The sequence below is a fragment of the Fomitiporia mediterranea genome, assembly GCF_000271605.1.
Source record: "Fomitiporia mediterranea MF3/22 unplaced genomic scaffold FOMMEscaffold_14, whole genome shotgun sequence".
Lineage (NCBI taxonomy): Eukaryota > Fungi > Basidiomycota > Agaricomycetes > Hymenochaetales > Hymenochaetaceae > Fomitiporia > Fomitiporia mediterranea.
In genome coordinates this window covers 1082454-1108379 of record NW_006760399.1, presented here as the reverse complement: position 1 = coordinate 1108379, position 25926 = coordinate 1082454, and the positions used below count along the sequence as shown (strand labels likewise).

Sequence of the window (25926 nt, the reverse complement as noted above, 5' to 3'; positions counted from 1 at the left end):
TGAAAGCTGATTTACTCTCAAGACAAGTAGGTTATGAAAGGGGGGAGAATAATAATGAAAATCTTGTTCTCCTAGACAATTCTCATTTTGTGTTCAAGACAATCTAAGAGATCTGACTTGAATTTAAGAATGTTGACTTTGTTACTTGTATACAGTAAGCTCTAAGACACACACAGGACCAGGTTGTAGTAAAGTAGTTAGAAAAGTAGGTTAGGAACTAGGAGGAGGATAAGAATGGACAAGTTTACTAGGAAGGCTGACTGTATGTTCTAAAGAATTAAAAGCTGTAGGAGAACATTGTCTGAGCTTATTATAACAATCTGACTACAGAACATCTGAGCTAACACAAAATGTAGGAACTTATTACTTAGAACTATTAGTAGCTAGGAATGTAGAGGGAAATCCTAAAGTATGTAACTAGTTATAATACATACTAACAGACTAAGGCCTACTAGACAAGGGTTTAGGCTCCTCTACATCTACATCAGATTCTGGATTACTCTTAGGAAAAAGTCTTAGTAGACCTGATTAGTAAGCTACTCAAGTCTTAGAGTTACAACACTATCTGTATAATTGTTGACTGATTCTCTAAGTAAGTCTATATAGTTCTAACCTGAATAGAACTCACTTCTGAAAGTATAGTACACATTTATTAGGATTATGTCTTCCAGTTGTACAGACTCTCTTAAAAGCTCATTCACAATTATAGACTGTAATTTGAGTTAAAATTCATACAGAACTTGTACACACTTCTCAGAATTTAAGGGAATCCTTCTACTACATATTACTCACAGACTGATAGTTAAACTGAGTGAGTTAATTAGAAGATCAAACTCTATCTCCAAATGTTCATCAATTATTAATAGTCAGACTAGTCTGAATGGTTAGCTTTAACAGAATTTGTGTATAATAACTAGTAACACTCTGTAACAAGACAGTCTCTGTTCTTCCTCAACTATAAGAGACATTCATACTAGGGGACAGTTCTAAACTGGAACAGTAGTTCTGAATCTGTAACAGACTTTACAGAACAGATACACAAGACTAGAAAGGACACACAAGCTCTTTTAGAGAAGGTAGTGTAAGTTATAAAGTAGAACTATGATTGGAAGAGGTCTGTAACCAAGGATTACTAGCCTAGTAACAAAGTTATACTAGAAGCTACTAATCTGACTATGAATTGCCTAATAAAGAAGTTGGACAACAAGTGCTTTAGACTCTTTATTATTAAAAAGAAGGTTAGTACCTCTACCTACAAACTCTAGCTTCTAACAATATAGAAGTACATACACCTAGTGTTTAACAAGGTTCTATTGTCTTAGTACTATGATCTGAGTTTTCCTTTATAATAAAGACTTCTACTACCTCTACTAGAACTCATTGGTTCCAAACTAGAATACAAAGTAGAGTATATAGTAAATACTAAGCTAGTATACAGAAAACTCAAGTTCCTTATTTACTAGAAAGAATACTCAGTTGAAGAATACACTTAGGAACCTGCTAAGAATCTTACCTATACTACTAAGGTGATTCAAGACTTCTATTAACTTTATCTGGGTGCTCTACATTAACTCTGTCTTACAGATTTCTAAACCCTACTGTTCTGACCTATACTTGAGTCACTAACCAAACCTAATGTTTACTAATCAGGACAATTGGTTTTAGAGGAGGGGTAATGTTATAGTTCTCTACTCTTATACCTTTAGTTCTAAGGGTTCTACACCCTTCTGTACTAGAACTCAGGACTTCTATCCCTTAGAAGTACTGTTTATAGACTATATACATACTGACTCTTACTACTACCCCTCCTTACTTTATCATCCCATTCCTTTAACCACCCTTTCATTCTTTGTTCATTCTATAGTCTCTTACCCTTTGTCCATCCCTTCATTCTTTGTACCTTTATCTTTGACCTTCCTTTCTTTCATTCTTTATAGCTTATTATTCTTAATAGCTCATACTCTCTAAGTACTCTTGTATAGTTTAGTATATATAGGTGTACAAGATCAGACCAGTCCTATAGTCTTAATCTTGTCTACTCTAGGTAGTCCTGTACTCTTAGACTTACTCTATATACTCTACTCTTGTCTTACTCTCTCTCTATGTTTGTTCTACAAGTTCTGACTATGTTCTAGTACTTGTGTTCCATATTTCTGTTGTGTAGAATAGTTGTAGCCTGGGTCCCCTTACTGAGCCTTCAGGTCCCCTCTATACTGTTACTAACACATACTCTATTTTTATCTCATTCAATCCATGAGTCATTAACCTCTCTAGAGGAACTTTGTTACAGAATGACTCTCATCTACTTCTCTCTGAATATTTTTCACATTGGTTGTTCTATAAAGAGGATAGTAGATTCCTTCAGACCCTTAGTCAAAGTTGATCCTGTTCCCTAAAATAATACTTCCTAGGACAGGAGACTCTGTTGTCTTCTCAAATATAACTAGGTAGGCTTTTCTACCAACTCAGAGTCCTGTAATATGTAATCTATATCAATAATTCTTAGAGAAGGAAGGCATGACATACTACTGCTCTTAAAGGTCACTGTAGTGTAGCAGGAAGAAACATTAACAGATACTATAATGTCCTTGTTTTTAAGGAGAGCTACACTCTTAGAATCATTTGTAAGCAAATTAAGCAGCTTATCTAGTATGGAAATTGTGCTCTCCTGCTGAATGTAGATAGTAGCACCTTTACTACCAGTAAATACAACATGATGCTTGTTTGAGGCATTAGGAGGTAAATAGTTATTACTAAACATTACAACTTTGAGAAATAAACTCAAGATAGAATAGAAGATACATACAGTCCCTCTGTATTGTTAGGGTCTATAATCAAAGCCTTTTTGGACATAACCATCTTGTCTTCTTTCACAGACTTTTCAACAGGCTTAAGGTTTTCTGCGATTTTCACAGTCACTGGATCCTAGTATACATTGCCTTCTTTGGCAAAACCACCAGTAATACTATCAACTCTGCTGTAGTCACCAGGCTATAAACCTCAGCAGTTCAGAAACCAAGATGTCTAATCAAGTAGTAGGATGATGCTCACTTCAATTTTGATTTCAGGTTCTAGGTTGGGGTAAGAACCCGTCGCCTCATGTATCATATCCATGTAGGATCGGGTCGCTTCTGTACAGAAAAGGTTCATCTTGGGTGAAATAGATGTGTGTATGGTGGGCAAAGGAAAGTTGGGTACCCATCCATCTGAGATAGCAGGGCTACTTATAAACCCTGAGGGGCAGCCACAAGGCAAGCAAGGCTACACTGACGCATAGGTAAACTGTGCACAGACCAAGTCAGAAGCTGATGACAGTGTCTACTAGAATATTAATGTCTTTGGTCTACAGACAGAGCTCTGTGGACAAAATCTGAGGTGGAGGTGACATGTCCTGAGACCAACAGACATTTTAAGCTGTGATTTTCTGGTCCACTGATGCCTTGGTCAGGGCCAGTAGCTCTGCCAATAGTGCACATGGTCACGAGGAAAATATCCATGCAGAGGCACAAGCTGCAGGCACATAGAAAACACTTTTATTGTGTATATACTCCTTGGCTAAGCCTAGCTTTATGGTCTACTCAATTGATTCCTTGCATGGAATGTCTTTCATATTTTCTATGTAGTGGAAATGTAACTTTTACAGGCCTGTAGTTTGAGATATTGGGGTGAGCAATGAATCACGCTCAGAGATGATTGAGTAATAGAAAGCTGACATAATCTAGTCACCTGACCGACCCACGCCTATTCAGCGCGTACACTGAACAGCGAGCGAGCTTGACGACGACCACGACGACCGCAGTGCCCTATTCTCACCTCTTTCACAGCCAACGACGACGATAACAAGCACATAAATCAGAGCTTAATCGCGATGTCCGACGAATCTCCACCACCCAAACCCAAGCCAGGCTCACTACGCGACCGAATCGCAGCATTCGAGCAGAAACCAGCCTCAAATGCACCTCCTGCACCTGCTCCTCGTCCCAAACCAGGACATATTCAATGGAAACCGAGACAGTCCTCGCCCCCTCCTCCACCTGTGAATGCGGAAGGAGGAGAAGGGCATCATGCGGATGCGAAGGAGAGCATTGGTATGGGTGGGATGAGTCTTAAGGAGCGTATGGCTGCACTTCAGGGACGTGGTGCGTTTGGTGCGCCAGCGCCTGCTGCTCCTGTGCCTGCACCGAGACCTGCGGGTGATAGACCGAAGTGGAAGCCTCCTCCAGCACCTGTCTCCCCTGCTGAAAACGAAGGAGGGAGTGATCAAGATGTGATAGTATCTCCACTAGCGAGTGTGAAGTCACCCATATCTGCTGCGAGTGATGCTGAAGGTGGTGAGAGTGCGCCTGAAGTTAGTGATGCCGACAAGCCATCTTCACCTGGACAAGAAAGCGAATCTGCTGCTGAAGGTGAAGAAAACCCCGAGGAGGAAGAGAGGAAACGTCGGGCTGCGATTGCTGCTCGAATGGCGCGGCTGGGCGGTGCGCGTATCGGTATGGGCCCGCCTGTCTTTGCGCCGAAGCCGCGTGCGACTCCTTCGTCATCATCACAACGTAAGTCTGCATTTCATTGATGTCAATGCTGACACTGATGCTGACAATGTAACTATTTATTTATAATTAGCGACCGTCAAAGAACCCGCTGAAAGTCCAGATGAGCCATCCGCATCCGAGGCTCCAACAAAGATTGACATACCAAGTGGTAAGCAACCGTTCATTTTACGTCCATATATGCGTGCTAATTACATGTATTTTTAATAATAATATCAGCTCCATCCGAAACGTCCCTTCTTTCTGCCGAGTCTGGATCCTCCGCACGCAGCCCTCCAACATCAATGCCCGTCCCGAGTGGCCCGCGACGTGCAGCTCCACCGCGTCGTCGTCCACCAAAGTCTCCTGGTGCACCATTAGGCGAGTTACCACCTGTACCTACAGAAGAAAGCGCAAGCGCAACGCCTTTGGAAACTGCAGAACGGGACGAGAAGAAGCTAGAGGAAGAAGAGCCTCCTGTCGAACAACGTCATGAGGAAGAGGAAGAGGAGGTGCCAGCGGCTGAAGAGACGGAAGAAGAAGCTGCTGCGCGGAGGAAACGTATCGCGGATCGGATTGCCAAGTCGGGTGGGATCAACCCGTTCGCTGCGCCTAGACCTGTACAGGAACAGGAGGAGGAAGAGCCAGAACAGGAGCAGGATCGAGCTGAGGTGGAAAGTGATGCTGACGCTGTTCCCGCGGCCAGACCAATCCCAGTTGACGTCGAAGCTTCGGAAGACCTCCACGCCGAGGCAGACTCTGAAGCAGAGGCCCCTCCACCGAGCGATGACGAACCAGAGCCAGAGGAGGACCTTGAAGTTCAAGAGCAAGAAGAGGAAACGGCGCCGCCTCCTTTACCGCCCAAAATAGCCAGCCAAGAGACCGAGGACGCGAAGAAAGGGAAAGACGTTCATAATCATAGTCCCGATGCGCTGCCAACGAAGACAGAGGAAGCAGCAGCTGTCCCTGTTGTCGACCTCTCAAAGCCAGGTGACGTGTCCACGACACTAGAAGAAGCGGAAAATCACTCGATTGACATTACGGAGGCTGCTGATGAGCTTAAGAAAGTCGACGATGAGGGTGAATTAGAGGAGTCTCATGCGCATGAGCGTGTTCCGAAGTCGGGAAAAGAGCATAGGGATGGGAAGAGTGGGAAGGGTGGTAAATGAGCGGATGAGCGATGAGCTGTATATGTGTGGGATGATTCTAAGAAATTAAATGTCGATAATCTATGTGTACTTTTTAAGAAAGGGGTTAGTTAACATAGACAGTGTACAATCTTGGATTTTTTGGATTTTCCCTTTTCTTTTCGATTTTAGGGATTTGGAACGTGAATCATTGAATAGTACTGTGTATTTTCTTGTGTAAATACAGTATGAAGAACATTGATGAGAAGAAGACGAGAGGAATAAATACCCTGAAAAATAACGAAGAGAAAAAGGGACGCCATGAGGCAGCGCGGCACACGCGGACGGCAGACACGTACAGCGCACAACACTCAAATCCTCGGTGGGAACGACAACTTCTACCCACACGACTACCTCGACTACCTCGACTGACTAGCTAGATATATCGATAACGACGTGCATTCGGTGCTGGAGACACGCGAAACTTTAAGGACGGCGGCGGTTACTTGCTGCTTGTATTGCTCTTGACGAGTTGAATTGTAGAGAGTGGGAAATTATAATGCCGCCGAAAGTGAAGAAATCGAGGTCGAAACAGGGTAAGGCGAACAAGGCGAAGGAGAAGGAGAACTTGCCGCCTCCACCGACGCCGCCAAAGTCAGACGACGAGATCGATATCGAACAGAAACAAGAACAGGAGCGGGAGGAACAAGAGAAGGAGGAGCGAGAACGGGAACGGGAGCAAAATGACGAGGGTCAAGAAATTACTGTCGCTCAACCTGAAACTCACGAAACAACGAAACTATCTGGTTTGCCGACGAGCTCATCAACGACGACGGGTACTTGGATCACTGCGCAGAGCGATGTGAACGACGACAATGAGAAGGAGGATGAGGATGAGGTGAAATCGCCGACGTCTATGACTTCGGCTCCTCCGCCTCCTCCTGCTCCGCCTCTGCCGACTCCTCCATCGACAACGACCAACTCGACGATCTACCGTGCACCTCCTGCGAGAAGACAATCCACGTCTGCGACGAGTCCGGTACATGCGAGGAGTGCGACTGAACCTTCCTCGTCGTCTCCACCTGTTTTGGATAATATAATCGCGCATACACAGATGACTCTCAAGCGGAACAACACCATAAACTCTTTCTCTACGCCTCAAACACCCAAATACGATTCCAGTGTCTCTCAGGAAACATCAGGTGTCAACTCAGTGGATGGAGACGTTACACCTCCCAAGTCCGTCCGTCGAGCAACCTCCCCACCACCACCAATCAAGCCCAAACCAGCCTCTCTCCAACATCCAAAACGCAAAATGACACACGACCGTCAAGGCTCTTCCTCCTCCATTACTCCCCTCTTGAAAGCAGCACTTGTGCAGGGCGCAACGGCCGCTAGTGGTTCCAAGCCTCCGTCTATTTCTAACTATAACAATCATAATAATGACGCTGCTAATAGTAACAATACGGGGATAGAGACGCCTGAGCGGAGGAATTCCGTATCGCAGATTGCGAGATCGTTAGAGGCGACGTTACAGTTCTCACCTCCTGGGTCGCCTGGATCGCCTGGGTTGCCTGGTACGCCGAAGGGACAGAGAAAGAGAGGGTCGATGCACTCTACGAAAACCGTGGATGAAGAAACTAACAAGATTAATGGCGAGATTCATGCGCGATTTGCGAAGGATACGAATGAAGGGAGGAGTAGGAGTACGAGTCCAACGCAATCTGCGGATTTGAAAACGCAACTTTCGTCGATTTGGGGTGGGAAGTCGAAGAATGGGAGTAGTAAGTCTCCTGCTAGGGAGGCAAGTAGGGACAGAGTTGAGAATACAGGGAGGGCTAGGAGTACGAGTCCGACACCTTCTGCGGATTTGCAGAGCGAACTTGCGTCGGTGTTTGCTGCCAAGGCAAAGAGGGCACAAGGCCGTCGGGAGACGAGTGAAACGAGCGTGTTCAGCAAGAATACCGAGGAAAATAACGATGAAGGACGGAGTAAAACGCCGACACCTCCAGCAGAATTGAAAGCTGCTCTGTCATCTATGATTACTCTGAAGGCGAAAAGCGCGAAAGCAGGTTCTGTTACCACCGACGTTTCTACTACTGCTAGCGAGTTGTTCGTAACTGCACCGTCGACTCCACCTCCACCATCTCTTCCTGTTTCTGTTGCTGCTCTAGCATCTACAATTGAAGCTTCGTTGACACCGCCTGCGGAAGAAAAGGTCGAGGCCGCTTTCCTCCCAACTATCCCAACTCCGAAATCTGAAAAAGCGTTTTCACCTTCACCGCCTCCTCCCGTTCCGCAAAGTGAGAAGGATTCCTCCCTTCCCTCGATCCCGACCCCTCCTTCTGCACCATCGGAGGGATCAAGTGTATCTGAAAAGACCGATACTCAAACTCCTTCGAAAAGACTTTCCATCCCGCCTCAGCGTCCACCACCACCGCCTCCAGTCGAATCGCAAGAGGGATCTCCCACTGTCTCTCCGGATACTTCTTCACCTCCTGCATACGAAGAACCTCCTGTTCCTGAAAAGACTGGTACTTCTAGGAAGAGGCTTTCTCTTCCGCCTTCACGTCCGCCGCCTCCACCGCCTGAAGAGTCGGGTAGTGACGCGGAACAAGTGCAAGCGGAGGAAGAGCCGAAACCGAGACGACCTCATCGCGCAGTTCCACCATTACCACCTCCCGTCGAGGAGCATACTGGGCATGAGGAGGTGACTGCAGGAGGAGAATACGATAGTGGCGCAGAAGGTATTCTAAGCGGTCGCATCGTCGTCCAAGAGCCCGAGGAGATGAGTGACGTCGATGAGACTGGTGATGCACAGATCAACGTAGAGGGAGATGATTCGCCGGATGAGGACGATGAAGAAAGCGGTGGAGACGATTCGTCCTCTGAGGATGGGAGACTTTCGAGTTTCAAGAGTGCGAGGTCGAGGAATGAATGTAAGTTTATTTTTATCCTTATTTTTAATATTTATATCTTATATATGATTTTTTTATTATTTGACTCAGCTCCCGGTCCACCAACTCCACCAATCAAACCCGACTTCCATTATCCACTCGCATCTAAATGGTCACGTAACACCTCAGCCGTACCAAGTGCAAACGCGTCTGTCACCACACTCGCGCAGAGCGCAGACCAAAGTCACCAAATGCATAGTTTAGAAGAAGAGACACTTGCTCATGATCATGATACGACTTTAGATACGACACTTGAAGATAGTCGTTTCCCCGCAATTATGAACGTAAATGACAAGAAGGATGTGGATGATGATAGTCGGTTCCCTCCTCCGCCTTCGTTCCAGCCTTTACCTACTGCGGCGGCGGGCGAATGGGATGATCCGAGGTTTCCACCTGTTTCGAGCTTCCCGCCTCCACCACCGTTGCCGCCGAAGAAAGCGACTGTTGATACTGGGAAGGCGAGGTTAGGCACACTGGGCGAGGCGGAGGAGAGCTCTATGAGTTTCAATAGTATGCGTGGGCATGAGAGCTCAGAAGAGGAAGGAGATGGAGATGACGAAGGTACGAGTTCTATTAGCCATTTTTCATACAAAAATGAGAAAGAAATTAAAGCTGAAGTATTTTTTTTCGTAGAATCCACCGACCCCCGCGTCAAATCAAAATCAAGAAAAGCGACGCTAACATCTGCCATCGCAGCTGTATTCTCGAAGAGTTCACCTGATATTAATGATGCCTCGACTGTATCGCACACCGTTTCCGAGTCTGCAGAGATTCATTCGTCAGACGACGAGACGGATCCGATTGCTCGACAACGAAGAGCCAGGCTCGCGAAGCTCGATGCTGTCGACCTTCCACGTCCCGCACCGTTTCTGACTGCAGGTGAGGGAACTCAAGGACAAAGCCAGTCTGCACCACAGGTTCCGCAGGTATGGAAAAACGACGGCGGAGGTACAATGCGTCAAATCCGACTCAGCTCGAAACTCTTGCCAATCACAGCTGCGAAACGCATGAATACCATGCCCGTTAGCGCGTGGGGGAAGAACAAGATGGTGATGTCGAGTGAGACCGTCGGTACGATAGGCACGATAGGCACTGAGCCGGGTGATTTGGACACTTCGCAATTTGGTAGCGTGAGCGGGATGTCGAACTTGTTGGACCGTGCAAAGACGGAGAATGGGAAACGGCCGCAGGCGAGGAGGCAGACGACGTCGCAATCGCAGGCTTCGCGATTTGTTGAGGACCTCCCTATGCCTTTACCTTTCCTCAAGCGATCTGCAGATCCTTTACCGCGGCGATCGCAGACTATTTCGTTCTCCAGCCGAGCGCGGACAGGAAGTCAAGTGACGGCGACAGGCGGTCCACCCACGCGCAAGATATCACTTATAACAGAGATGCGCGCCGCAACACTCGAAGCGGCCGAGCGACCTTTGAGTACGATAAGCGGAGACTTTGTACTTGTAGAGGAACCAGAGGAGTTTGATATCCCTCGGGCGGAGTGGGACTTGCCTAGGATCCCAAGTGGATCGTTGAATTTCCCGAGTACGGTTGATTTAACGAAAACGAACGGTCGAGAGAATGGAAGGAGAGAGAAGGGCGGACCGTCAAGTGCTCCGGCGACGACTGCGCCGAGCGTACCACTTGCGCCTTCCATGCAGCACAGCCGTTCCGTCTCCGGAGTTACTGGTACAACAGGTACTACGGGAACTTACACTACAGGATCAAAGAGTTCCGGTACAGCTAGTACCTCCAAGTCCTTACCAGGCGGCACCATCTCCCTTGCCCCACCAATATCTTTGCAACCCAGCTCAGGAAGCGAGAACGCGAATACCGCAAATCCGAAGAGCGCACGTCTCTCCAGCGACGATCTTCTGGACTTATGGGGTAGAGTAGGCGTGTACATGTCTGACGCTGCAGCTCTTCTACACGATAAATCCCGTCGGGTTCTCGTAGGAGACGGCACATACCCAGGTTTCGTCCTCTCCGTCGCACGTCAAGTCCCGTCCGCATGCATTCCCTCCCGTACAGCACGTTACCCGTACGGCCACCTCATCTACTTCCAAACTGCCCAAACAGTACACAAACGTTACGCGGAAATCCTGCCCGGAGACATCATCGTTTTACAAAACGCATTGTTCAAGGGTGTAAGAGGACCGCTACATTCGAGTTATCAAGAGGAATTAGGTACGAAGGGAGATCCGGTTGTTGGTGTGATCGGCGAGTTTGAGGCGAGGAAGAGTAAGGTGAGGGTGTATCAGGCGAATCAGCATGTCGGGATTCAGACTGTGGAGTACGTGAGTTATCGGTTTGAGGATTTGAAGAGTGGGACTATCAAGGTGTGTTGTGGCCCCCTTATCTTTGTGATTCATGCAGAGTAATGTAACTAACTGAGGTCCTGCTACAGATTTTTAGAGCACCGGACTCATGATTACGCATATTCTCTGTGACGATCTTTTTCTAGGACCTTTCTTCCCATTGTTGTCTATATTGTTCACTTGGAGGATTGTGCTTTTACTGTGGATTGCTATTAGTATTCGCTGTTTTACTGCCCTGTTTTCTTATCGTGTTGTTCTTTATAGACGATAACCGAGTTCTTTTTTTATAAAGGAAATGATGACATATTAGATTACAACGCATGAATAAAAGAGATGCAGAAAGGATAGCGTCTATCCGTTCAAAATAATTACACAACTATGTTCTATAAAGCAACGGGCCGTTATTCAATGCAATACAGGAAACACGTCAGGATCTACAGGAGTCAATGCATAGATCAGCTACATAAATTTTGAAATTTTGAGAAGAACTGAACACACCAGTCAAGCAGATTAGCTGCTGACAAAATGAAGCATAATTTCATACGTCAATCAAGCACCAATGTGTATCAAGTTAACCCATCGCTCAGTCGTGACACCATCCTCCCGTAATTTCAAAACAGCTTTGCGAAGCGCGGCTGCAGATCGCTTATGTATCACCTCACCATCTTCATACTCTCCCATGTATGAATAAACCTCTTTCGCGAGCAGAGGACCATCCGCATCGTACATTTCCCACATTGTCCCGATCACGCTTCGAAAACCACAGAATTGTACGGCAGCGGATAAGTGGAGGTCTTCTTCAGTTGCGTCACCCCTTTCCGCAGTGTGACAAGCAGAGAGGAATGCAAACTCGGCGTTCGGAAGGTCAGCTCGGATAATATCGAGCAATGTCAAGCCCCCGTCAGAGAGCTGGAAAGAAGCGTCAAGTGACCCCAAATGGCCATGGCAAGCAAAATGGATCCATGTGACTTTCTGGAGGCGTTTAATTACCTTGTCGCGACACGCTCTCTCATTCAGAAATATTGTGGGAGACGAAATGTAGCTCCGAGTATGATTCCGTACGGCACGAATCTCCTTTTCAGTCGAGCTAAGAGATACGGTGTCGCCAACGATAAGCATTGCAGGGTCACCCTCGTTTTCTTTCGGACGAGCACTGATGAGAGCCCCAAGCGCCGGAGTATACGATGACACGTAGTCGTTCAATAAATACTTCACAGTGCCATCCGCATCCTCGAATGGCCCTGCTGCATGGAAGGGAAGAGCAGAAAGCGCATACGTAGGGCACCACCAAATCCGCGCCCCCTTGGGAATCCTCAGCTCGTCAAGTTTCTTGACGACTTTGGAGACGACCCTATCCCATAACATCTTCATTACTCGGCGAAGCACCTCGTCATATTCCAATGAGAAAACTTTAAAACGTCTTCGTGTTCTCAAGAGCTCGTTGCACAAATCGATGCTGTCTTCGTAGAATTCTCCATCTAATGGTACACAGACAACCGGTAAGTCTTCTCGGGAGAGGACAATGAGTGCGTCAGATCGATATTGACTAAGGTTGACTACAATCACCGGACCCTCTGAAGCTGCCTCCTGAAGTACTTTAAATGGCGTAGTTGTAAGAAAATCCTCGAAACCAGGGATTCGACGTATCTCATTGATAAGCTCTTCCTGTTCGCCAGAGAGCTTCCTCTTCCTCTTCAACCTCTCCTCGAACAAAATCCGTTCTCTATTCGCGTCCAATGATGATGCCTCGCTTCCGGTTGCGCTCGAATCAAGCTGCGACGCTTTAGATGTTACAAGGTTCTCCAGCTGCCGACTGACATCCCTGAACCTGTCTGCGAGCCCTCTATTTGTTCCTGCAAGGCGATCTAGAGGTGTCCTAAAACCACGCATCTGTGACCAGAGTAAACCTCTTCCCTGCTCAAGTATCTCAATTGCCTCCTCCAGTCTCTTCCCTTCTATAGCATAGGCCGCTGCATCTAATGCGAGCATTTGGTACTCGCCTTTCTCTCCGAGGAAGTCATGTTGTGCATGAAGAGTAGGACTTACAATTAGGGCACGTTGGAGAAGTAGCATTGCTGCCCTGTAAGCTCTAGATGCAGTATGGTGAGCGTGACTTCGAGCGACATCCGTCCATCTACTTGCGGCGGCGAGTCGGTTAACCAAGCTGGAGGATTCATGTTTAGTAGCACGTTCCAACAATTGTATACATTCCTCAAAATTGTCGATGAGCCCGAATTTCTCAAACCGGGAGAGCAATGTAAAAGCCAAGTTGCTCAGGAATGTGGAACCCTCGGGATGGCTCTCGGGATGACGTTGCAAGGCAGCACGATTCAGCTCGATGGCCTTATCGAGGTCTGTAGTCTGTCCACACCGTTCAAATCGAGCTTTAAGGCAATGTGCAAGGTTACTCAGAGACTCGGAGCGATTGGGATGGCTGTCAGGGAGAAGCTGCAGGACAGCACGACTATGTTCAATGGCCTCATCGAGATCCACAGGCTGTTGATGCTCGTGAAATCGAATTTGAAGGGAAGAGGCAAGATTAGTCAGAGCACTGAAGCGATTAGGATGGCCGTCAGGTCGAAGTTGCAGGGCAGCACGATGATGTTCAATGGCCTCGCTGAGATCTGCAGTCTGTCTATCTTTTTCGAATCGAATTTGAAGGCAAAACGCAAGGTTATTCAGAGACGAGCAACGATTAGGGTGGCCGTCAGGTCGAAGTTGCAGGGCAGCACGATGATGTTCAATGGCCTCGTCGAGATCTGCAGCCTGTCCATACTGTTTGAATCGAGTTCGAAGGGAATCCGCAAGGTTATTCAGAAACGAATCATGAACATGATTGCCGTCGAGTCGAAGTTGCAGGGCGACACGATTCAGCTCAATGGCCTCATCGAGATCTGCAGTCTGTCCGGACTGTTGAAATCGAGTTTGAAGGGAAGAGGCAAGGCCATTCAAAGACACAGAGCGATTGGGATGACCGTCAGGGCAAAGTCGCACGGCAGCACGATCCAGCTCAATGGTCTCATCAAGGTCTGTGGCCTGTCCATACTGTCGAAATCGAGTTTGAAGGCAAGTGGCAAGGCCATTTAGAGGCACGGAGTGATCGGGATGCTTGTTGGGTTGAAGTTGCAGGGCAGCACGATAATGTTCAATGGCCTCATTGAGGTCCACCGTCTGTCCATATCGTTCAAATCGAGTTTGAAGACAACTGGCAAGACCACTCAGGGATGCAGAGCGCTTGGGATGGTCATTGGGTCGAAGTTGCAGGGCAGCATGATGATTCTCAATAGCCCTGTCAAGGTCTGTGGTCTGTCCAAGCCGTCCAAATCGAGTTTGAAGGGAAATTGCAAGGTTGTCCAGAAGCATAGAGTGAGTGGGATGGCCTTCGGGGCAAAGTTGCAGAGCAGCATGACTTAGCTCAATGGCCTCATTGAGATCCACAGTCTGTCCATACCGCTCAAATCGACTTGTAAGAGAATTTGCAAGGTTATTCAGACTTTTAGAGCGATCGGGATGGTCATCGGGGAAGAGTTGCAAGGCAGCATGATTCAGCTCAATGGCCTCGTCAAGGTCTGCAGTCCGTCCATGATGATTAAACCGAGCTTGAAGGGAATTCGCAAGGTTATTCAGAGACGCAGAGCGACCGGGATGGCTGTCGGGTCGAAGTTGCAGGGCAGCGCGATAATGTTCAATGGCCTCATTGAGGTCCACAGTCCGTCCATGCTGCTCAAATCGACTTTGAAGGGAAGTGGCAAGGCTATCTAGAGACACAGAGCGATCGGGATGGTTGTAAGGTCGAAGTTGCAGGGCAGAACGATGGTGTTCAATTGCCTTGTCGAGGTCTACAGTCTGTCCATTCCGTTGAAATTTAGCTTGAAGGGAAATCGCAAGGATACTCAGAAACGTGGAGCGATTGGGATGGTCATCGGGGAAAAGCTGCAGGGCAGCATGCCAATGCACTATAGCATCCTCTAGATCCTCTATTCTCCCATATTGCTCGAATCGTATGTGAAGAAACCCTCCAAGTTTAATCAATATGTCAAAGTGACCCTGATATCCTGCAGGACAAAGTCCAAGTGAAATGCGGCCATAGAAAATAGACAAGTCAAGCTCTTCCAGATCCTGTGATTGCTCAAACTGGTTCCAGTGTTTAAATGCCAGGTTGTGGAGTACACCACAAATCAATTCGAGGTCCACGTAGTACTCCATGTAGGAATGGTGTTGCAATACTGTTTGTCAATGGCTCCAACTATCTTCAGTTAACCTGCGTGTTTGGTTAGAAGTGAAGAAGACGAGCCTCAAGGGATGCATTACCTGAAACACTCCTTAGTTCTCGAAACCTGCTTGTGTTATCTGCTATTTTCTACACAAAGTATCCTCAGGCCTAAGAATCTTCTTTGCTATCACTTCTTTGTACCAGAGTACATAGATGAAGAGACAAACCTGCAGGAAATGTGTAAATAGCTAATGTTGCAGTGAACGACTTGATGCAGAAGACAGTATTTGTACTGGAAGATGGAATGTTGTTAGGGCAGAGGGCAGAGGGCAGACGTTTATATACTGTCCGGCCATGCTGGGAACACGTTGAAGCTGCAACAATAGATCGATGCTAATGTAAGGACGATTTAGGGTTGTATAACAAGAAAGGATAAATCTGTATTGTGTAATCTTCTAGAACTCTCGCTCAAAGTCCTAAACAGGACAAGAAATCACCGCCATCACACATGTACGGCCTGAACGCTCTGGAATATGGATTGCTGTCAAGCTCGTTTGACAACGTTTTTATCCATATTCTTAATTTTAATTTTTCCTTCAATTACCAGCAATCTCACAGGTTCACTAACTCTACCTAATCTAACCTGACTTGCCCTAGCCTAGCCACTCATGTGCAAATTGTTGTGCAGCACTTGAGCTGTGTACCAGGTGTAAATGCATCTGTTACCACACTTACACAAAATGCAGACTAGAGTCATCAAATTCACAGTACAGAAAAAGAGACAATCTGTACAGGATCATGATACAACTCTAGATAAGGTGCTTGAAGACAGCCACTTCCCACCCATTTCGAACGTTAACAATATGAAGGACGTGCCAGTGGATGGAGATAAAAGGTTCCTTCGTTCCTGCCTTTACCTAATGCTGTGGTTGAGTGGAATGTTCCTAAGTTCCTGCTGGTATCGAGTTTCTGGCCTCCACCACTATTGCCGTTATAGAAAGCAAGAGCTAATTCGGGAGATGGAAAGGCAAGACTAGGTGCTCTGGGCAGGAGATTTCTATGGGTACGTGGGTGTTGGGAGCTCAGGAGAAGAAGGAGCTGGAGACAGTGAAGGTATGAGTCTATTCACCACATTTTTTTTACGAAGCAAGAAAATAATGACACTTGACTACTACCATAGAATCTACTGACCCGTGTCAAATCAAAATCAGGAAAAGCGACGCTGACGTCTGCTACAGTGCAAAGAACTCACCTGATCTTTATGACACTTTTGCTGTGTCACATACTGTTTATGAATCTCCAACGACCCATCCTTCAGATGGAGAGACGGGTCCAATAACTCGATAACGAAGAGCAAGACTTGCGAAGCTCAATGTTCTCGACCTTCCACATCTGGCACCCTTCCGAACGGCGTGCGACGGTATTCAAGGACAAAGTCAGCCCCTGCCAGAGGTTCCGCAGGTATGGAAGAACGACAGTAGAGGGACGATGCGTCAAATCCGACTCAGTTCAAAGCTTGTACCAATTACGAGTCTACAACTGCGAAACGCATGAATACCATGCCCGTTAGCGCGTGGGGGAAGAACAAGATGGTAATGCCGAGCGAGACTGTTTGGACGATAGGCACGATAGGCACGATAGGCACTGAGCCAGGTGATTTGGACGCTTCGCAATTTGGTAGCGTAAGTGGGACGTCGAGCTTTTTGGACCGTGCGAAGACGGAGAATAGGAAGCGGCTGCCGGTGAGGAGGCAGACGACTTCGCAGTCGCAGGCTTCGACATGCGCTGAGGACTATCCTACGCCTTTACCGTTCCTCAAGCAATCAGTTGATCCTTCAATGCGGCAATCACAAATTATTTCATTCTCTAGCCGAACGAGAATAGGAATAGGGCTCGGTCCTGTACCGTATTATACAGATACGGCATTTTCGTATACGGTGCCGTACTGTATCCGTATAAAAATTTTGACTCAAAAATACGGTACGTATTTTACAGGCCGTAACCGTATTTAGTCTGTATAATACAGACTGTATATGCCTGTATACAATATACAGCTACTAAATGAAAGGAACTGTTAAAAGGGAAAACTTAAGGGGGGCACACATAGACAAGGGGTGAGGTGATGATTGACTGCTCAGTGTCTCTCGTCCTTATATTGTATGTATTCTAACTGAGACATTATGAAGTCATCATCTTGTGGTTTGTCTGTTGATAAACTAATCATCTCATAATACTCCCCTTCAAACTCTTACTAGTCTGAGTAAACTAGTAAGATGTTTGACTTGTGGTACATATAGTGCTTTAGTTAATATATCTGCTTGTTGATTGTTTGTCTGTATGTATTTTGCATTTATGTACTCTAACTCAATGTAGTATTTAATAAAATCTTTCTTATAATCTAAATACTTTGTTTGTTCTGAATATTTGAGTTTGTCTAATGTAACCATTCATATAACAGTATTGTTATTACAATAGATATTAATTGGTGTATCAGAGACCTGCAGAATCTCTTCAGCTAAATGAGTAAGTGTAATTGCTTCTTGTGTTCCTCTTACAAGAGCTATTAATTTAGCTTCATACATTGAATTTGCCACCAGTGTTTGTCTTTTACTTGACTACAAAACTAATGAATTACTTAAGTAAAATGTATATCCTGATATTGTACAATACCCTTCTTGCATTATACTGTCTGTGTCTGTATATCTGTTCAATATTGATTGATTTGTACTACTAAGTTGGAGCCAGACATTGTTTGTAGTTTTTAAGTACATGTAACAATGTTTAAGTACTAGATAATACTCTATACTAGGGTCATTAAGGTATTTAGCTAACTGATTTGTTGTAAATACTATATCTGACTGTGTACAGTCTGTAATGTATCTAAGTACACTAACCATGTTTATGTATAGTATATCAGACATTTGTTCTCTATTGTTATTAGTTTGCAATACTGTTTTTAATTGTGTACTAGGCTGTATAAGTGTTTGTACACTTTGTTTGTTTGTAAGTTTGTAACATTCTATTATACTATTAATATAATGTGTCTGATACATCCTAATGAATCTATACTCTCTGTTGTGTTGAATCTCTATACTAAGTAGCTAGTGTAATTTGCTACTGTCTGTATATTGTAAATAACATGTAATAGATTGTTTTATTATTGTAATAGTATTATTATTCATTGCTACAATAGTAATATTGTCAATATGTACAAATAATATGGTTACAGTTATTTCTTTCTTCTTTACAAAGAATACAGTGTTATCATGTTTGGATTTCGTTAATCTGTATTTAAGTAGTATATTAGATAGTGTTTTATACCATCTTCTACTAGCTTGTTTTAATCTGTATAGCACTTTTTGTAATTGTAATATTTGTCCATTCTGTAATTTGTCTATTAAGTTACCTAGAGGAGGTTTAACATATATTTCTTTGTCTTCCATCAATTGTCCATACAGATATGCCAATTTTATATCTATCTAATGTATTTCATAATTATTAGATGCTACCCATACTAATATTAATTGTACTGTAGATAGTCTAGCAGTAGAAGCAAATAAATTGTCTATATGATAGTTAAGGCTGTTAATCTGATAGTTTCCTTAAACTACTAATTGTGCTTTGTATTTTTCTATACTATTGTCAGTGTATTGCTTTATTTTATAGACAAATTGTGTTCCAATAATGTTAATATTATCATATGGATTTGTGATTTCCTATGTATTATAATTTTCTAATTGTTTTATTTTGTCTTTCATAGCTGTAATCTATGAATCATGATCTGGACATTGGATTGCTTCATAAAATGAAGTCAGATCCAATTGTATTTCACTTATTTTAGTATTAAATTCTGTTAAATGAATGATAATATTATCTTTATCCTTTTCACTAAGTGTATACATACATTTTGTTACATGTTTATTCTCCATACATTGTTCAAGCTCAATAGCACATTCTGTCAGTTTCTGTTTCTGTTCCAATCAATGTAGTTTAGGTTCTACTTCTTTTTTGGTTAATTTAACTTTGTTGTCCATTAAGTCCATTAGTTCTACTACTTTTCCTTTTTTATTAGGATTAGTGTTGTCTGTATCATTGTTGTCTGTTCTTATTATTCTATTGTCTGTTTTGTTATTTTTAATTATTAAACACTTGTTTGTATTGTTGTTTGTATTGTCTATTTTCTCCCCTTCAATTTGAGGAGGTTTACCTTTGAGAAATTGAATATTTCATTCAATGGTGATTTTATTATTGTGCCAAGTTTTATGACCTTTACTTTTATTGCTAATCCTATCTAACAAGTAATGATACCTTACTGTTGTATTTTTGTAGGATTTTCATTGTGAATAATAATATATTGACCAAATTCATATATATTATCAATTGTTCTGTAGGTTCTGTAACATTTATAATGTAGGGTATTGTAATTTAAAGTAGTACACAGTGTTCTATTATGAATATAAGTAATATGAATTGCTACTTTGGCCTATAATGTAAACAGTAATTTAGTAGATGTTAGATATGCTCTTACACCTCTAAATATAGTTTTATGAGTTTGTTCCACTATTCCATTCTGTTACAGAGTATGATGTACTGTTAATCTTCATTTTGTTCCTTGTGAATCTAAATATTGTTGGAAATCTTCACTAAGGAATACAGTATTGTTATCACTTTGTAAAAGCTTTATTTTAACTCTGTACTATGTAAATATTTTGATTGTCCATTATACATATTGTGTATATGTATTGGATTTTGTTTGTAATTTGAGCATTATACACTAATGAGTAGAATTGTCTACAATCATTAATAAGTAGCATATGTTCTTATATGTGTGTGGTTTAATAGGACCAATAATATCAATATGAATAAGATCTCCAAATTGATTTGCAAGAGGAGATTAATGTAGTTTTGGTATTGGTGTATGTTTGATATTTGCTTTTATACATTCAATACATTCTTTTTCTTTATAGTTCATTATTTTAGTTGATAGTACACTTGGTTGTGTCTTTAATAATTGTTTAATATAATCATAACTTATATGTCTGAGGCATTTATGTATATTATAAATAGATAGTTTGTTCATCATTTTTAACAAATGATTATTGTACAAAATATACAAGTTATTTCTCAATTGTATATGTCTGACATATTCATTACATAGTGATGTTATAATACAATTATTGTTTGTAAACATAAAATAATAACCTTCCCTACATAGTAGCACTTGACTTATGAGGGAAAAGTTCATTTGTAGATAGTAATAAACGTTTTGTAATGTTATGACACTTCTTTCTTGTATATTCTTCAGGATTTCAATATGCATAGATCTAGCTCAATTAAGAGTCATTGTTAATCTATTTGCAATAGTTACAATTGTAGGAGTTATGTTGTGTACATCTGTTAATCGAAATAGATAAGGAGTAGTATGTATTGATACACCAGAATCAAGTAAATCTATTGTTTACATATAGGATTTCTTGTTAGCTATGATTGTATTTGTAAATATGTTGGTACATACTCAGAAAGTATATTGTTTGAATTGTTTGTCCTGGTTGCTCAGAATAAGAGTATAAGTATTATTATTCATTTCAACATTACCTTCCTTTAATTCAATGTTGTTTTTGTTTGGGTTTTCAATAATAAATGTGTTTGTCATGTTTTCCACAGTTTGGTTTGTTTTATACACAATGTTAGCTTGATGTTTGGTGTAGGCAAGCTTTATAGCTTCAGTAGGAGGTTTATAGCATTCCTTAGAGAAATGTCCTGTTTTTCCACAATTGAAACATTTTGCTTTTGTTGGATTGAACAGATTTGGCAGATTGAATTTCCTCTACTTATTAGCTTTATACATTGTATTAGTGTGTACATTATTCTTTGTCCAATCATTAGAATCTTGTACTCATTTAGTATAGTAATCATTGTAGGCATTCTATAATACAAGGATTAGTTGCTTTAGTTTGACTTTCTTATGTTCATCAACTGGTTTGCCTTTGTTTTAGGCATCAGTAGATTGTATTATTATATTTACTATGTGTGTATATTGCTTAGGAGTAGTAAGCAATATTGCTGCTTTGTATGTAGAGTTGTATGGTGGATCACTGTTAGTAGACAGAGTTACATATGCTTCCTCAAGTCTGTCTAATGTATGTCCAAAATGTTTTACATAGTCTCTACAAATAAACAGTGCTGATTTGTTGATAGCCTTTTTACATACTGTCTAAGAGTTAAAGCATTCTTTAAGCACTTTCATTAACTGAGGGATAGACATATTAAAGTGTATATAGTTTGCCAATATTGTGTCAGCAATGTTATTAACTATGTATGTATGAATAGTCTTAGCCATCTCTCTCTTGGCTTTGTTCTACAGTTCATCCTTTAGTAAGTGTTCAAAGTACATAACTGTAACACTAGAAACAATACAGTAGTGCCACATCTTGTAGTTCACTTTAGTCTTAAGCATTGTAATGTTTTGACCAAAGTATTTAGGTACATTGGCTGGTTTACAGTATGTATCCATATGTGAGGGAACCATGATGCAAATGTGTGCAAATGTATACAAGTAAAGGGTTTAGAGTGTACAGTAGATGTGTGTATACAGGGAGCTCAAGGCTCATAACCTGTTAAAAGGGAAAACTTAAGGGGGGCACACATAGACAAGGAGTGAGGTGACAATTGACTACTCAGTGTCTCTTGTCCTTATATTGTATGTATTCTAACTGAGACATTATGAAGTCATTGTCTTGTAGTTTGTCTGTTAATAAACTAATCATCTCATAATAGGAACTCTTGCTCTAAACATAATACTGAAGCTCTAATAAGTAGTATTCAATGTTCAGACACTTATACTAGCATTTACTAATATATTCAGCACTATTATTGTAAAAATATGTGCAATCTGATATATATTCCGATATATAGGTACATCACATGACTCGACTTTATGACAAATATCACAGACTAAATTACATAACAAAATGTCAATAAGTCAAATTTTATACATTTCATGTAGATTAAGGCATAATATAGGTAGAATTCAATATTTCTATACTAAAGAGGTAATATCACAATGATGTAGCCCCTTACATTTCATGCTACACCTTGGTAAATGTAGCAACTACGCCGTATCCGTATATGGCGTATACGTTCCGTATACGGCTGTACCGTATCCGTATAGGTTTTCGGGTTCAGAAATACGGCACCGTATTATACGAGCCGTATCCGTATAAGGGTCGTATAATACGGCCCGTATCCGTATACGGTACGGTACCGAGCCCTAAATAGGAAGTCAGGTGACAGCGACGGGAGGCCCACCAAGTTCCAACTAAGAAGATGTCGCTTTTAACGGAGATGTGAGCTGTAACACTCGAAGCTGCTGAGCGTTCCTTGAATACAAGGAATCGGGCCACGTGCAGAATGAAACTTGCATAGGATAGGTTCCAGGTGGATCACCGAATTTCATGAGTAGAGGTGACGAGGTACATGATGTCACTTTGGATTGTCGTATTGATTTGCTGTTTACCATCCTGTTTTCTCGACTTGTTGACAGCAATAGATAACGTACCTAGTTTCTGGGAGAGGACGCATTACATCGCAATGAATGGAGTTACAGAAAGGATAGTATCTATCTGTCCGGTACTGTCATACAATTATGTCCTACAAACTACGATCCATTATTTAATCCGAGACAGGAAACAGGTCAAGGACAGCGGAGACCATCATAGAATAGCTGTTCTGAAAAATGAGAAGAACTAAACACTCCAGTCCAACAGATCAGCACTCTACGGATGAAGCATGACTGCATACATCAATCAAGCACCAATGTGTACCAAGTTAACCCATTGCTCCGTCATGACACCACCCTCCTCCCTCAATTTCAAAACAGCTCTACGAAGCGCGGCTGCGGACCGCTTATGTATCACTTCACCGTCTTCATACCCTCCCATGTATGAATAAACCTCTTTTGCAAGCAGAGGGCCATCCGGATCGAATAGCTCCCACATTGTCCCAATCATGCTTCGAAACCTACTGAATTGTATAGCAGCAGCTAAATGAAGGATTTCATCATACAAGCTACATATATCCTGTTCAGCAGTGTGGCAAGCAGAGAGGAATGCAAACTCCGCGTTCGGGAGGTTAGCTCGGATGATATCGAGTAATGTCAATCCGCCGTCAGAGAGCCGGAAAGAAGAGTCAAGTGATCCACGCCCCAGATGCCCGTGGCAAGCAAAGTGGATCCATGTTGCTTTCTGCAGATGCTTCAGCACTTTCTCGCGATTTGCTTTCTCATTTAGAAGGACTCTGTGAGATGAGACATAATTTGAGGTGTTCTTTTGAACAGCACGAACTTCAGCTTCAGTAGACCCAAGCGTTACTGTGTCGCCAACAATAAGCATTGTAGGTTTACCAATATTAATATTCTCCCTTGACCGCGCATTGATGAGAGCTCCGAGTGTCGGAGTATACGATGACACATAGTCATCCAATAAATACTTCACAGTGCCGTTTGCATCCTCAAAGGGTCCTGCTGCGTAGAAAGGAAAAGCAGAAAGTCCAAACGTAGGGCACCACCATATGCGTGATCCTCTGGGAATCCCCAGCTCCTCAAGCTTCTTGACGACTTTGGAGACAACTCTATCCCATAACATCTTCTTTACTCGGCGGAGTATCTTGTCATATTCTAATGAAGAAGCTTTGGAATGTGCCCGTGTTTCCAAGAGTTCAATACACAGCTTAATGCTGTCGTTGCCAAATTCTCCATCTAATGGGACACAGACAACTGCTACATCTTTGCGTGGGAGGACAATGAGTGCATCGGACCGATATCTGCTATGGTTGACTACAATCACCGGACCCTCTGAAGCTGCCTGCTGGAGTATTTTGAACGGTGTAGCTGTCAGAAAGTTTTCAAAGCCAGGGACTCGGCGTATCTCGGAAATAGCATCCTTCTGCTCACTTGAGAGTTGCTTCTTCAGCTTAAGCTTCTCCTCGAACAGTTCCCGTTCTCTATGCACATCCAGTATAAATGACCTGCTTCCAGCCGTGCTTGGACCAGACTGCAATCCGTTAGATGATGTTGTAAGACTCTCCAGCTGCTGACTAACATTCCTAAACCTGTCAGCAAGCTTTCCGTTTATTTCTGATAGGCGATCTAGAGGTGTCCTAAAGCCACGCATCTGCGACCAGAGTAAACACCTTCCTTGCTCAAGTGTCTCTACAGCCTCTTCAAGCCTGTTTATCTCTATAGCAAAAGCTACCGCGTCTAGTGCAAGTGTTCCACATTTGTTTTTCCCCGTGAGGACGTCGTGCTGTGCGAGAAGTGTGGGACTAATAATGAGGATCTGTTGCAAGAGGCTCATTGCTGCCTTGTAAGCTCTAGGAGTAGTATGGTGAGCATGACTCCGAGCAAAGTTAGCCCATTGCCTGGCGATCCTAAGGCGTATCACCAAGCTAGAAAACTCATGTTCGGCAGCACGTTCGAATAATTGCATACACTCTTCAAAACTGTCTGTGAGCCCAAACCTATCGACGCAAGAGAGCGATGATGAACCCAAGTTACTCGGAGACGTAGAGTGGTCAAGATGACTATCGGGCCGAAGTTGCGGGACAGCGCAATGAAGCTCAGAAGACTCGTCAAAGCCTCCAGGTCGTCCGTGCTGTTCAAATTGAGTCATGAGGGCAGTTGCAAGGTTATATAGAGATAAAGAATGGTTGACGGGGCAGAGTTGTAGGGCAGTGCGGCGATGCGAAATGGCCTCATTAAGGTCTGTGTTCCGTCCATGCTGTTTAAATCGAGCTAGCAGGGCGTCTGCGAGATTAGTCAGAAATATGCCACGTTCCGGATGGTCATCGGGACAAAGAAGCAAGGCAAGACGGACATGATCGATGGCCTCATCGAGGTCCGCGGTCAGTTCACGCTGTTGAAAACGAATTTGAAGGGCAGCTGCAAGATTATTCAGTGACAAAGAATGATCGTGATGGCCGACAGGGCAAAGTTTTAGGGCAGTACGGTGATGCTCAATGACTTCATCAAGATCCTTGCTCTGTCCATACTGTTCAAAGCGGGTTCGAAGGAACGATGCAAGGCAACTTAGAGGAGTGGAACGGTTTGGGTGGCTATCAGGGTAAAGTCGTAAGGCGGTACGAACATGATCGATGGCATCATCGAGGTCCGCGGTCCGTCCATGCTGGATAAATCGAGTTCGGAGTGAAATTGCAAAGTTGGTTAGATACATGGGGCGATCAGGATGGTCATCGGGGCACAGTCTCAGGACAGCATAACGATACTCGATGGATTCATCAAGGTCTGCGATCCGCCCATTATATTCGAATCGAGTACGAAGGGCATTTGCAAGATTATTCAGAGACGCAGGTCGTTCGGGATGGCTGTCAGGACAAAATAAGAGGACTGTCCGATGATGCCCGATAGCCTCGTCAATGTCTGTGGCACGTCCGTGCTGCTCAAATCGGATTTGAAGGGAAACTGCGAGGTTGTTTAGAGTCTTGGAATTAAAGGGATGCCCGCCGGAGCGAAGCTTCAGAGAAGCACGATAAAGCTCGATGGCTTCATCGAGATCTGTGGTCTGTCCACGCCATTGAAAGCGAGCTACCAGAGCATTCGCTAAAACTTCCAAACACATAGAAAGATGAAATTGGTCATCTGGGCATAATTCCAGACCAGCACGATGAAGCTCGACTGCCTCCTCCAAATCTTCTATCCTCCTGTGTCGCTCGAATCGCAGAAAGAGAGAAAGTCCAAGGCTGCTTGATATCTTGAAGCGATCCGGATGTCCTTCA

At 43.6% G+C, this 25926-nt stretch overlaps 5 protein-coding genes across 5 annotated transcripts; 3 read left to right on the top strand and 2 right to left on the bottom strand.

The window, feature by feature from the left end:
- The first annotated feature begins 3787 nt into the window (after positions 1-3787).
- On the top strand, positions 3788-5810 carry FOMMEDRAFT_143013 (uncharacterized protein). The gene is made up of 3 exons (XM_007270805.1): positions 3788-4550; positions 4621-4698; positions 4767-5810. Exons 1-3 carry the CDS (start codon positions 3869-3871, stop codon positions 5693-5695), a joined length of 1689 nt encoding a protein of 562 aa, XP_007270867.1. The 5' UTR covers positions 3788-3868; the 3' UTR covers positions 5696-5810.
- A 4674-nt stretch (positions 5811-10484) lies between these two features.
- On the top strand, positions 10485-10946 carry FOMMEDRAFT_70409 (uncharacterized protein; the record flags this gene model as incomplete). Its single annotated transcript, XM_007270640.1, has 1 exon — positions 10485-10946. A coding segment is annotated over one exon (462 nt), but the record flags the coding sequence as incomplete, so codon positions are not given.
- Positions 10947-11471: 525 nt separating this feature from the next.
- On the bottom strand, positions 11472-15128 carry FOMMEDRAFT_161241 (TPR-like protein; the record flags this gene model as incomplete). The annotated part of the gene is made up of 1 exon (XM_007270804.1): positions 11472-15128. The coding sequence occupies one exon, from the start codon at positions 15126-15128 to the stop codon at positions 11472-11474; it is 3657 nt and encodes a 1218-aa protein (XP_007270866.1).
- A 1379-nt stretch (positions 15129-16507) lies between these two features.
- Positions 16508-22413, top strand: FOMMEDRAFT_161240 (uncharacterized protein; the record flags this gene model as incomplete). The annotated part of the gene is made up of 3 exons (XM_007270803.1): positions 16508-16570; positions 16644-17115; positions 22244-22413. The coding sequence occupies 3 exons, from the start codon at positions 16508-16510 to the stop codon at positions 22411-22413; spliced, it is 705 nt and encodes a 234-aa protein (XP_007270865.1).
- Positions 22414-22940: 527 nt separating this feature from the next.
- Positions 22941-25919, bottom strand: FOMMEDRAFT_161239 (TPR-like protein; the record flags this gene model as incomplete). The annotated part of the gene is made up of 1 exon (XM_007270802.1): positions 22941-25919. A coding segment is annotated over one exon (2979 nt), but the record flags the coding sequence as incomplete, so codon positions are not given.
- Positions 25920-25926: the final 7 nt, after the last annotated feature.